The sequence below is a fragment of the Enoplosus armatus genome, chromosome 4 (genome assembly GCF_043641665.1).
Source record: "Enoplosus armatus isolate fEnoArm2 chromosome 4, fEnoArm2.hap1, whole genome shotgun sequence".
NCBI lineage: Eukaryota > Metazoa > Chordata > Actinopteri > Centrarchiformes > Enoplosidae > Enoplosus > Enoplosus armatus.
In genome coordinates, this window is record NC_092183.1 from 14,808,844 (window position 1) to 14,822,887 (window position 14,044).

At 40.9% G+C, this 14,044-nt stretch overlaps 1 protein-coding gene across 4 annotated transcripts; it reads left to right on the forward strand.

The window, feature by feature from the left end:
• The first annotated feature begins 175 nt into the window (after positions 1-175).
• Positions 176-13,679, forward strand: morc2 (MORC family CW-type zinc finger 2). Of its 4 annotated transcripts, none has more exons than XR_011597330.1 (29): positions 176-246; positions 934-1,081; positions 2,826-2,879; positions 2,986-3,020; positions 3,108-3,176; positions 3,326-3,416; positions 3,520-3,628; positions 5,923-6,082; positions 6,312-6,423; positions 6,582-6,707; positions 6,793-6,872; positions 6,964-7,046; positions 7,206-7,291; positions 7,532-7,672; positions 7,751-7,905; positions 7,983-8,111; positions 8,208-8,313; positions 8,494-8,626; positions 8,710-8,793; positions 9,396-9,635; positions 9,770-10,036; positions 10,867-10,986; positions 11,334-11,391; positions 11,500-11,638; positions 11,734-11,901; positions 12,027-12,120; positions 12,368-12,556; positions 12,689-12,842; positions 13,122-13,679. XR_011597330.1 is itself a non-coding variant. In XM_070904121.1 (29 exons), the coding sequence occupies exons 2-29, from the start codon at positions 1,014-1,016 to the stop codon at positions 13,127-13,129; spliced, it is 3,165 nt and encodes a 1,054-aa protein (XP_070760222.1). In that variant the 5' UTR covers positions 176-246; positions 934-1,013; the 3' UTR covers positions 13,130-13,679. The 4 variants fall into 4 exon arrangements, 3 of the variants coding, with proteins under 3 accessions (XP_070760222.1, XP_070760221.1, XP_070760223.1); XM_070904121.1 differs by having other exon boundaries at positions 12,689-12,749; XM_070904120.1 differs by having other exon boundaries at positions 12,689-13,679.
• The last annotated feature ends 365 nt before the right edge of the window (positions 13,680-14,044 follow it).

Genomic DNA, 14,044 nt, shown 5'->3' on the forward strand with positions numbered 1-14,044 from the left:
CTGATTAGTCAATTCAATGACCTGAAGAGCCACCACTGACTGATGCACCGGCATGTTGACGTTCTATGTAGCGAGATTTTTCCTCCAATCATGGTTAAGAATCTTTACATGGTGTTTTCTTATTGGCTGAGTATAGAAAAATAGAGGCGGGATTTCTGCAGACCAGAGGGAAACCAAGTAATCAACGTCGAAGTGGTTGGATTCTTCGCGGCCTGGCGGATTGTTTCATGTTGGGGAAAAGAAAACGTAACGTTACAAAGTATTTATTCCTCCTCGGACAGATTATTACACTAGCGCGAAGCCACTACAAAGTCGCCGTCATATGAAACGGTCTGCAAAGTCGGTGAAAATTACTTGATATGGCTAACGTCAGCTACATGTTTCCACAGTGTAAACTAGCTAGCTACCGTTCACGCTAACATAACATCATAAACACTGCAGAAGACGCTAATGTCCGCTAGCTACCTATGTTAGCCTAACATTAAACGGTAGTAATGTTAACCGTTGCTGCATCACGTCTGAAACGTTTAAATGATATGTTCTTCATTTAACATGACTTGGCCTTACTTCACAGACACCTAGCTAAGCTAGACCAATGACAAATGCATAAATACATAAACGTTAATCGTGTTATTTAATATGTATTTATGCATTAGGCAAGGTGTTAGCCATATGGTAACATCTTGCCTAAAGACGCTCTTTGCTCTTCGCCATAACAATTGAGTGTCTTTAAGCGGGCCTCACACGTGGTACCCCTCATTTGGGGGGCGAGGGAGGGGGGTGTCAATAAGGCGTGGGTGTCAACTGGTCCCCCTGTGACTTGATGTAAAGCGTCCACATAAGCTGATGTCAGGTCATGTACATGGTGTCAATTAAGGGAGGCACTTTGTAGGTTAATATACAAGACCTGTGATAATTTTCTTTCCTGTTTAGGATGAAAGCTCTGGACTAGAGCTCGGTTGGACAGGAAGAAGACAAACAAGAGACCAAGAAGGAAACAATTGTGAGTGGCCATGGCCTACTCCAACTACAGCAACCTGAGCAGGGCTCAGCTTACCTTTGAGTACCTGCACACAAATTCGTAAGTACCGGCTTGCTGGTCAATAATATGTATTTATAAACTTGAAACTACACATAACTATGATAACTAATATTAAAGACCACCAACTAGACATAAATACAACATATTATACCAGCTCTTCCATGTAAATATTTTTACAAGGCCCACAGATAGCTGAAAAGGTTCATATTAATATTTGTACAGATACACCTGAACATGAATAGATGATCAGGTTTAATCCTGTTAAACTTGATCTTCTATTTAAAGAATGTGCTCGCATTTCATTATGTGTTAGTTTGCATTTAATATGACTTTCCCTTCCCTCAAAAATGGTTTATAAAGTCTGCATGGACCATTTAATGTTTAACGTATATCAGCTAACATTTTCCTCTGTCATTGTGTATTATGTGCGGAATGGAAAATACACCCTATACTTTTTGCTTACAACACAGATTCCCCCTGCAAATTTACCCCTTAACTACACATAGATTAAGACACATATTTAAATCTTATTGCTTGTAAACACATTAACAAACAAACAATAACAAACACACACAAAAATATATAGAATTATTGTTTTCAAAATTCATTCACATATTTCAGCATAGCCTGTGATATTTCATGCTTATATTGTACTGTCTTACACATTGCCTTCTGTAACTTCTCATAGACTGGCACCTACCAATACTGTATTATTCAGCATGGTGATCACAAATCACAGTCACTTGCTGGTCATAGCAACATGGTTGTGTACACTGCTCTACTGTTTTGCGGTTGAGTGTGGATGGACACGTGGTATCTCTAGTGTTTCTGTTGGAGTTCCTCAGCTGATGCGGCTTTTAGAGTATCAATCAGCTTTGGAAGTTGTGGCAGCTCTTTGCTTTTCTCCAGCCACGGCCACAACAGCTGAAGGCCAAGCTTTCCGAGGAAAGCGTGTTGCTTGTGAGATCTTCTTCAGAGGAAACCTGTGAGTGCCAGAAGTCACCCTTGTAGTGATGTTGTTCAAAACATTCACTGTCATGGATTTAAAAGGCAGTTGCATTTTTGTGAAGTGAAGATGGAAGACAGTTCCTTATCTTGTCATTGCTACATAACAAGTAGACCTAAACATTTTCTTGTGACGTAGCCTGACTGAACAACTCTGTCCATGTTTGAATATGTAGTGGTGCACCAGTTAACACATTTAGAAACACAGATGATATCACATCCTGGACTCATTCCAAATGCACTGCCAAGGGATTATGTACAGGTCCATGAAGGATTTAACCACAAGAGTAGGACTAAAACAATTAGTGCTTGTTTTCGTAATTGACCAAGACAAAATAGCTGGTGAGCTTGTGGGCATTTGTTATTACATTTGACTCTTGATGGAGTAAATGATGAAAAAAATAATTGACATGTCATTGTTTAATGCTCCTGGAGAAGAGTATTGAATACTTAGTATAAGTTACACTTATACTCAAGTGAGACAGTACCAGTCTTTGTTGTTGTTTTGTCACAAACTGTGACAAAGATGTCGTTGTCAGTAAGTGATAATAGCGAAAATCCTCTGTTCTGTTTACATTGACACATATCGCTCAATAGACTGGAGGGAATACAGGTTGTATAACTGATTAACAACCCCACACACAAGAGGAGATCAGATCCTGTCAACAAGTGTCTCTCATACACCCTCTTTCTCTGGCCAGCTTGCCCTGTTAACTCAAGTTAAATCCCTTTTTAATAATCAAGTATATCATTAATTAAATTAGTTGAATGTTTTCAGGACAACGCACGAGTTCTTATTTGGAGCCTTGGCGGAGCTTGTGGACAATTCAAGGTAACCATAATGATTTGCAACAGAGTCTATAATTGTTGACAAATTATTCAGCCTGGAAAATATCTTTCTTGTAGAAAGTCTCACAGTTTGTTTATGTCTTTCACAGAGATGCCAATGCCACGCGAATAGACATCTACACAGGTACACCTCAAAAACTCACACACTGAAGCATTCACATTCATTCATTGCTCTTAACATGTCTTTTTCACCTTCCTGATTTGCTGACAGAAAAAAGGCCAGAGCTGCGGGGCGGCTACATGCTCTGTTTTCTGGATGACGGTATTGGAATGGACCCTAGTAAGTGTCACTTTATTATCAGAGAAATTACATTTAGCTAGTTTTTATGTCATGATTAAAGGTGCTTTGTGTGGGTCCACTGTGGGGTTTTCTGATGATGTATGTATTTTATGTGTGAAACATGATGCTGAACACATTTCTTTTATTAGATGAGGCAACCCATGTTATTCAGTTTGGAAAGTCAAACAAACGGTCCCCTGAGTCTACTCAGATCGGCCAGTATGGAAATGGACTGAAATCGTAAGACATTCACCCAATTCTTGCGTTATGACATAGTGCATTTGGTACACCAGTGTTTGAATTATTTTGCATATAAATAAAATGTGTGTGTGTGTTTTCACAGTGGCTCTATGCGTATTGGGAAAGACTTCATCTTGTTCACAAAAAAGGACAACGCACTGACTTGCCTTTTCCTGTCAAGGACTTTCCATGAAGAGGAGGGACTGGATGAGGTCAGTTACACAGTTTAGTGCCACCTCTGAATTCTGAAGGTTACTTCCTGGTGAAGAGTATTTAACCCTTATAGAAGATTCTATTGGGTATTGTATTCTAAATAAAGGACCTATGCTTACCTACGTTAATGTAAGTCACGGTGTATATCACTTTATCACATTAAGTGCATATCTTAGAGGAAAAGTGGAGAAAGTCTATCAATGTGTTTGAGCCCTTGACCTTGTTCTAGACGATGGGGACAGCCTTGCCTTATCAGGATGGCTGCACCATGACCAGCCTTTCCTTGTAGACATAGAGTTGAACTATTGCTCTCACAGAGACAGGCCATGCCCTACTACTATAAGGTATACAACTGACCTGAATGTGACCTGGAGGAACTGTGTCATACTACCTTTAGCCTAAAGAAGGAAAATTCGTTCACAATATCATTGATATTTATTGAAGCATTTTCTGCAAGTGGAAGGCTGAGGAAACTGCTTCATCGGGCAGATCAGATGTTTTAAATAGTTAATTGTAATGTGTTGTGAATACACATGAGCAAGTGGTCTATATGCTACACAACCTATGTGAACGTCATTCAGTAACAATGCAACATTTTGCAGTGTTAACACAAAGTCGACAGGCCGTCACAGATGGCACGTTCTACTTTCTCCAGATTAAATTCATTTTTTTCCTCAAAATTCTACACACAACACCCCATAATGACAACGTGAAAAAAGTTTTTGAGATTTTTGCAAATTTATTAAAAATAAAAAACCTGAGAAATCACATGTACATAAGTATTCACAGCCTTTGCTCAATACTTTGTTGATGCACCTTTGGCAGCAATTACAGCCTCAAGTCTTTTTGAATATGATGCCACAAGCTTGGCACACCTATCTTTGGGCAGTTTCACCCATTCCTCTTTGCAGCACCTCTCAAGCTCCATCAGGTTGGATGGGAAGCGTCGGTGCACAGCCATTTTCAGATCTCTCCAGAGATGTTCAATCGGATTCAAGTCTGGGCTCTGGCTGGGCCACTCAAGGACATTCACAGAGTTGTCCTGAAGCCACTCCTTTCATATCTTGGCTGTGTGCTTAGGGTCGTTGTCCTGCTGAAAGATAAACCATCGCCCCAGTCTGAGGTCAAGAGCGCTCTGGAGCAGGTTTTCATCCAGGATGTCTCTGTACTTTGCTGCATTCATCTTTCCCTCTATCCTGACTAGTCTCCCAGTTCCTGCCGCTGAAAAACATCCCCACAGCATGATGCTGCCACCACCATGCTTCACTGTAGGGATGGTATTGGCCTGGTGATGAGCGGTGCCTGGTTTCCTCCAAACGTGACGCCTGGCATTCACACCAAAGAGTTCAGTCTTTGTCTCATCAGACCAGAGAATTTTGTTTCTCATGGTCTGAGAGTCCTTCAGGTGCCTTTTGGCAAACTCCAGGCGGGCTGCTATGTGCCTTTTACTAAGGAGTGGCTTCCGTCTGGCCACTCTACCATACAGGCCTGATTGGTGGATTGCTGCAGAGATGGTTGTCCTTCTGGAAGGTTCTCCTCTCTCCACAGAGGAACTCTGGAGCTCTGACAGAGTGACCATCGGGTTCTTGGTCACCTCCCTGACTAAGGCCCTTCTCCCCCGATTACTCAGTTTAGATGGCCGGCCAGCTCTAGGAAGAGTCCTGGTGGTTCCGAACTTCTTCCACTTACGGATGATGGAGGCCACTGTGCTCATTGGGACCTTCAAAGCAGCAGAAATTTTTCTGTAACCTTCCCCAGATTTGTGCCTCGAGACAATCCTGTCTCGGAGGTCTACAGACAATTCCTTTGACTTCATGCTCGGTTTGTGCTCTGACATGCACTGTCAACTGTGGGACCTTATATAGACAGGTGTGTGCCTTTCCAAATCATGTCCAATCAACTGAATTTACCACAGGTGGACTCCAATTAAGCTGCAGAAACATCTCAAGGATGATCAGTGGAAACAGGATGCACCTGAGCTCAATTTTGAGCTTCATGGCAAAGGCTGTGAATACTTATGTACATGTGATTTCTTAGTTTTTTATTTTTAATAAATTTGCAAAAATTTCAAAAAAACTTTTTTCACATTGTCATTATGGGGTGTTGTGTGTAGAATTTTGAGGAAAAAAATTAATTTAATCCATTTTGGAATAAGGGTGTAACATAACAAAATGTGGAAAAAGTGAAGCGCCGTGAATACTTTCCGGATGCACTGTAGATCGCTGCTGATGAGATGCAGTTGGTTAACCATTTTATTTTGTTTGACTTGGAGCTTTTGATCCTCTCTGTTCAGGTGATAGTGCCCCTCCCCTCCTGGGATCTGAATACCAAGGAGCCGCTGACCTCTGACCCAGAGAAGTACGCCATAGAGACAGAGCTGATCTTCAAATACTCACCTTTTAAAAATGAACAGCAGCTGATGGAGCAGTTCAACAAAATAGAAAGTAGCAGTGGTAAGCATATGAATGTGTGTCTCCATGTTAAGAAATTCATGTCCATCTATTATACAAGTTCATAGCCACTTCTTCAAAACATTTTCTCACTTATGTCGGCAACAAATATCACTCTATAAGTCGTATCCTGAGAGTGATGCTTAAAACGTTTTTTATAAGCTTAGTATTGGGGAATGACATAGTTGATATGGATTATGATGTTTACTTTACTGTTGTATTTTGTTAAAAGGTACTCTTGTGACCATCTATAATCTGAAGCTGATGGACAACAGAGAACCAGAGCTGGATGTAGAGACAGATCACCAGGACATACTGATGGCTGGGACACTTGTTGAAGGAGTGTGAGTATAGTTGTTACTTTGTGTGATTCTCTTTAACCATGTGATCACTAACCTTTGGTGAAAGGAATTCAATTTTGTGCACTAACGTTATTTTTTGGTGATTGTATTGATCAGAACTTTTGTGAATGTTGACGGCCACGCCCTTCACTCTCTCACAGGAAGCCAGAGAAGAGGTCGTTCAGGGCGTACGCTGCTGTTTTGTACATCGACCCACGCATGAGGATTTTTATCCAGGGACATAAAGTCCGGACCAAGAGACTGTCCTGCTGTCTATATAAACCAAGGTAATATGATAACACACTTAAACTGTGTCTGTAACTGCTGTATTTCAGTGGTAAGGCTTCATTAGCTTTCATGTTTTGTTGTCAGGGTTTATAAATACTCATCAACTCGTTTCAAAACTCGTGCTGAGCAAGAAGTGAAGAAAGCAGATCACCTTGCAAAGATTGGTGAGTCAGTGGTGAAATGTCTGTTTTCATTTACATTGTGCTACTCGACTCCCTCTCTCCCATCATTTAACAATTTTTTTATTTATTTCAGCGGAGGAGAAAGCCAGAGAGGCAGAGAGTAAGCGCGTGGCTTTGGAGGCCAGACTGGGAGAGGACCTGTCAAAAGAGTCCCGGGTAAGCCAAAGAGCTTGTTGTGGTTGATTTGTCAAATGCGTCGATGTAAGCGTTTAAACTGAAACTGGCACAAAGTTTTTGTCTAAAACCTTGATTGTAATTTGAATCCTTGACCATAATGTGTCAGCTGATGTCTCCCTCCGCCTTCTCTTCCTCAAGGCAATTCTGAGAAAGGTTCAAGATTCGGCCATGATGCTTCGACGGGATGCTGAAATGAAGAAAAGGATTCTTGAAGCCAAACAGAAGTATGATAGACAAATTTAGCCTATTTACAAACAGTTAAAAGTTACGTTTTTTTATTTCATCTCCCATAGGCTGAAAATAAGCTTAATATTATAATTTTTACTGGCCATGTGTCAACAGTGTTTTCTGGGGTTTTTTCATGGAAAGAGAATAGTAACTTGAAAAGAACACTTCAAATCACTTTGTTTTAGCTAGGCTTTGTTTATTTCCCATCAGTCTCCAACACCTTTCTTGTTCCTCAGAGCATTGAAGGAGCCCAAGGAGTTGAATTTTATATTTGGAGTGAACATTGAACAGAGGGACCTGGATGGGATGTTTGTATACAACTGCTCTCGTCTCATTAAGATGTACGAGAAGACAGGGCCCCAGCTGGAGGGAGGCATGTGAGTAATATGCACAGAGAGATTGAGAAGTGACAATGTTTGAATGATTACGAAAGATGTATGATTTATGTGTTTTAGGGCCTGTGGAGGTGTGGTTGGAGTAGTGGATGTCCCATATTTAGTTCTAGAGCCTACTCACAACAAACAGGACTTTGCAGATGCTAAGGAGTATCGACATTTACTGAAATCCATGGGGGAACATTTAGCTCAGTACTGGAAGGACAGTAACATTGGTGAGTTTACATTTACTTGAATAACTTTATTTAACTTGTCGCTATATAAAACCTGAGTGTCTGTGTGTGTTATGCAGCTCAGAAAGGCATCGTGAAGTTCTGGGATGAGTTTGGATATCTGTCTGCCAGCTGGTCTGCGCCTCCGTCATCAGAGCCGAGATACAAGAGACGTCGCGCCATGGAGATACCACTAACTATTCAGTGTGGTAAGTTACAGACCCATACACACACACAATATCTCAACGAATTAACTTAATGCCACAAACCTATACTGACTCTCTAATTCTGCTCTTTACTTTCAGATAAATGTTTAAAGTGGAGAACGCTGCCATTCCAGATGGATGCAGTGGACAAACGCTACCCAGACAGTTGGGTGTGTCTCATGAACCCGGACAGCAACCAGGACAGGTACACATCGAACATTGTTTTATAGGATATATGTTTAAAGTTGCAATTCATGCTTTTTATTAGTTGAATTAGTTGAATTCTTCATTTAAGGTATGTACTGCATGCCATTTTTGTCACTGTGTCACTACATTGTGATCAATGTAGTGTTCCTATATACACTGTGTATTGTGGTTTTTTTAGGTGTGATGCTCCTGAGCAGAAACAGAATTTGCCATGTGGTGTTCTGAAGAAAGACAAGCAGACAGCTGAAGACAAACAGAAAGAGCTGGCAGAGAAAATCAAACAGCAGCAGGAGAAACTACAGGCCTTGCAGGTACCTCGTCCATCACTCTCTCTGTCTGTTGTTCTCTGTTTTGTGTACATCAGGACATAATACATTGTATTTCCTCCTATCAGAAAACCAACACCATCAAATCTGCAGCAGATGTAAAGAAGCTACCACTGGAGGTCAGCATGAAACCAACAGAGAGCTCCTCTCAGGTACAAACTCCTCATACTGGGCTTCTTGTAGTATCTTACGCTGGGTAATTTTTATAAATACTCCAAATTCTTCTCACTTTCAATTTATCTGACTATTAAGCTCTTAAACTCTTCTCATCTTTTAATATTATTATTTATTTTATCGTTTATACTGATAATATCACTGGAAATATGAGCAATAACAGGAATGTTATTGAGATTTTCACTTGCGTTGCCACACTTTCAAATGTTTTTTCCTGCTTTAACAGAAAATGGTGTGTGCTGTTACACTGAAAATTATACTTTTGTTTCTGAATTATTTAATTTATTTTACTCAAGTCTTTGCCATTCTTAATATTCTAAATAATCACAAATATTTTTTCAAATACTGAGTTTTATATGATCGGTAACATGCTTGATACCAGTTGATTGTGCTGCCTAAGCTCAATACAGACAAACTAGTTCCTGTACCTTTTGGCCAGTGTTCGTTCATAATGACTTCTCATCAAATTAAGCACATAGTAGTTCACTAACACTGCTGTTGGCGGAAGTCTTGTTTTTCATTCATTATCTCACTGAAATGTTTTTTTGTTGTGTCTCCTTTTCACATGTTGTCGGTTCAGGCAACTAGGTCTTCTGAAAGGTCCACAGCACGCCCACGCTCCCCACCGCTCCCAGCTCACCTCAAACATGCACAGAGTGCCCCTCCATCTCGTGCAGCTTCCCAGCGCCCCACCCGAACACCTGCCCCTACGCCACCCAAAGTCGAATCATCCAGGTCCAGAGCTGCAGCAAAGCCTCCTGCAGCAAAGCCTGTGCCCAAAGCAAATGCCAAAACACCCCCACCCAGCCGCAGCTCACGGGTAAGTTCTCCACTAATACCACAAAGTACCAGAGGAAGGTTTTGTTGGTGAAAGTATTTAATACTGTATGGCTGCATGTCCAAGTTTAACCCAAAAAAACAGTGCGAAATGGTGATATCTGTCTTATTACATAGACACCTGCCAAAGCATCATCAGCCAAACCAACAGCTGCTGGACAACGCAAGAGAATCATAGAGCAGGAGGACAGTGAGGAGGAGGAAGAAGAAGAAGAAGAGGAGGAGGAGGAGGAAGAGGAGGAGGAGGAGAATGAGGAGAACAACAGTGAGGTGGAGAGTGAAGAAGAGCCACAGACGAAGAAATCCAAAATGGTCGCAGCAGCTGGCAACCGTGGGAAAGTCGTTGAGAAGGCCACACCTCCCAAACGTGGCAAGTTGGACGAGGTAAACACGCAGCATCATTCACAAGTGAGGGTAGACTTCAGACTTCACAGGTCAGGTCAAAAACATTGTAGCCCAGAGGTTTAACTGTACAACTTATATCAATACTGCAAAATGTAAACATGTACAGAAATAAAATGGCAGCATTAACAATGTTGCCTAAACCATTTCAAGTGTTCACCTTCATCTTGTGAGTCCGTCTGGGTGTGTGTTGACTGCTGTGATGGTATGTGCTGCTCCTCTCTGCTGCTCTGCCTTTCCTCCTTTATTACCACTTGTCTCCCAAAGGGATCAACTTCTATTAAGTGAGTAAATGAAAGGAATGAAGTGAATGAGAGGCGACAGAAATTAACAGAATTGGGGCAGTTGTTTGTTTACAGCAACATATGAATCTTCATCAGTTACATATGAAGTATCACAAATGTAAATCCAATAGCTAATCAGAGAAAAGAGTTACTTAAACAGCAACAACTGCAGCAACTAAAGTGCAATAATAAAAGGCATATGTTGCTCCATGTGTGCAAATATAGGCTGTAAATACCATTTGCTTTATTATAGTGTTTTTACTTATTTGCCACGTTGCTGATCTGTGCAGCTATATTTAGCTTTACTGCACATTAGTACTGCGGCAAAGCGTCTATCTTGTGTTTTCTTGGACCAATCTCTACAAATCAGGAGACTTTCAACTAAACCGTAGCGAGCACTGCTTCATTAGCTTATATAGATGGTGACACTGAAATAAGTTTTAGACTCATATAGTGAAGGAAATACAGACATCCCTGGACGGTTAACTAGAACCTCCAATCAGAGCCCCTCTGCTGTTAACCTTGCAGGTGAAAACACACTCACAGCCTGAGAAGAAAGGGGTTTCTACTCCTACACGGCAGACACCAACCACACCAACCTCTGTCCCTAAACCCATTTCCATGCAGCAGCATGGGGCTAAAGCAAAGGTAGCTTTACTCGGTCTCTCTCTCTACAACCCTCGAATAAAGCCGGCCTGCATCTCCTCTCACAACTTCTAACAATCATGACAACTTGATCCTTCAGCTGATCTGGGTGTATTGTCAAATTATCATTCTCTCTTCTAACAATCCTCTCTTGAATCTTAATCTGAAGTTGACATGTTCTTCTCTTAACGGCTCTCTGCAATCAAGCATGCCATTCTCACCCAATGCCTGAGGTCACACTGGGACTTTCACTTCTTTCATTAACAGGGATGCAACTTATTTCTTTTAACCTTGCTCTTTGCAGTAAACAGTGTTTCCCTGACTGTGGTGGTAATGTTTTGTTTTTGCAGGCGTCTGAGAAGTCCCCACATCAGGAACCAGAGAACGACGCTAAAACTGCTCAGAAAGGTGAGAGATGATGGACTGCTCTATACTAACATGTATCACACATAAAACTGCAAAAAGAAAACTCTAAAAGCCGGGAGGAATTTCTACCTATGTATTGTGTTTCTACAGATAAGGGTCTGCTTGTTGAAGTACGTGTCAACAAGGAGTGGTACACAGGCAAAGTCATTGCAGTGGAGGCGAATAAACAGAGCGTTCGCTGGAAAGTGAAGTTTGACTATGTACCAAGATCCACCCCTAAAGACCGATGGTGAGATACTCCGTCTGTGTTGCTGCATTCATGGCACATTTTGTTTACATGCCAGATAATAAATACCCTATACTTGTATGTGTGTGTCTGTGAAGGGTGTTTAAGGGTAGTGATGATGTCCGCTTGATGCGGCCGCCATCTCCAATCTCTCAGACACCTGACACCCAACAGGAGACCGAGAAGGGGCCGGCACCCATGGAGCCTGACACTACTCAACCAGGAACCAGTCGAGAGGTGACTGATAGTCTGGTCACCATGTTGAGGTGAGCTGATTACAATGAGCTGGGGTTGTTACCACACACTTTGTTAGGGCGCGTAGTTTCAGAATCATTCTTCATTCAAGTCTCATAGCACCGTGGTGTGTTCACTATGCTGTTCATGTTTCCAGGACAATGCTGCGTTACTTCTTCCCTCCTGCTTTTCGGATTCCAAAGGACGACGTTAACAGCATGACAGCTGAGGAGTTGGTGGCTTTTCCTTTGGTGAGATAAATGATTTAATAGATTGATCCTTAGGCTAGAATTTAACCTAAACAAAAATGTAATTTTACATTGAAATAAATAAATAATAAAATGATTACAGAATGGAGAACTGTATCTGCCAGCAATACTACACATTGAAATAATACTTATTGTATCTGGGAATGTGTTGACTTGATGTTAATATTGTGTTTTCTTGTCCAGAGTATTGAGTGCTGGTGTATTAATGTGTTTCCCCTCCTCAATTTAGAAAGAGTATTTCCAGCAGTATGAATCAGGCCTCCAGTCGTTGTGTAACTCGTACCAGAGCAGAGCTGATGCCAGGGCCAAAGCTGTGGAAGAGAAGAGCAACAGCACTGAGGTCAAACTGAAAGAGGCAGACGAGAAACTACAGAAACTACGAACAAACATTGTAGCACTCCTGCAAAAAGTACAAGAGGTAAGACTTACTGCTTCATCTGCACTCACTGATGGTCCAAGAAACAGAACATCTCCAAACAGTGTGACAAAATATAAGACTTATCGACAAATTTATCTGCCTATCAATTTTTTTTTTTTTTTACACTTTCAGGATATTGACATAAACACAGATGACGAGCTTGACGCCTACATAGAGGACCTCCTTACCAAGGGTGATTAAAGAAGACAGAAAAGAGAAATATAAGAGAGGACATACAGACTGGCAGTGTTCATTCCAGCCATTATATTGCTGACGGCTCCCCGAGGTTGGCTGTGAATATTTGGGGATATTTTCATTGTTGATCCCTCCACTTGTTAAATCAGATTGTCATAAGTTTGATCTTTTGATTTTGTGCCGGTTCGCTCTTTGAGTTCAGGCAGATTCTCTGGTGTTTCTACATGGTTGGGTAGCCTTCTGGTTTTCTCTTTAGTCTGTTTTATATACCTGCTTATATATGTTAATCTATGTTTAAGCCATCCTGTCCTGATTGACCTTTTGAAATAATTTGTGTAGGTTTAATACAATTTCTGCTCCCTTTATATAGGCGACTAATGCTGTGACAGACTGCAGACTACATTTGTTCCTCATTTTGGTCCATCGTCAGGTGAGAATTGGACACACCAAGTGACTCCAGGCTTGGGCTTGATTGGGTGCTGCTCTGCACTGCAGCCTGTACTTAAACATTAGCTTTTATTTTTGTACACTAAAAACACATCAGTGTTACCCATTACCTTCCTCCATCCTGGTCTGACGAGCAAACCAGGTTAATATTTTACGGTTGGGTGGTGTACCACACCCACAAACAAGAACTACTTACTGGGTTTTATCAGTATGATTATTCCCTTATATCCCTCCTGAATTTAAGCTATGACTGTTCTGTGTTTATTTTTGAAAGAAAAAAAAATCTCATTTAAATGCAAAGTTGTGTGTTCATAATTATTTGTTGCCTGTGTCCTTCCTTTTGAACAGATTTTTAACATGTCATGGAAATGTTTTATCAAACGGTGCATGCTTTCACTCTTTTTGTTCTGATTAGAACAAAGGATTCTGTATTTTTGACAAATCTTTACTTAGAACAATAAAACAGGTTCAGCAACACCTTTGATGAATGTATGTATGTTATTTTCATACGTCTGTAGATGCTCGATAAAATATTGGTTGTGGGAAGTAACAGGAACACTTTCTTGAGTGAGATATTGTTGATTAAATGTACATTTTAAATGCTGTGAGTACTATAAATGAAATTACATTCAATTTACACTGGAGTTAAGGCAGAAATCTTAGACATTTATAGGTAGATTTACATTTATGGATAAGAGAGATCTCACAGTTTGGGAAAATGAAATCCAAACTACCCGAATACTACTTGGTCAAGTAATTCTGTTTTCGTGTAATTTGAGTGAACGGACCCTTTGACAAGGAACGGGACTTTTACTTTGAAGGCGAGAGTTTGCCGCTGTGCTGAAT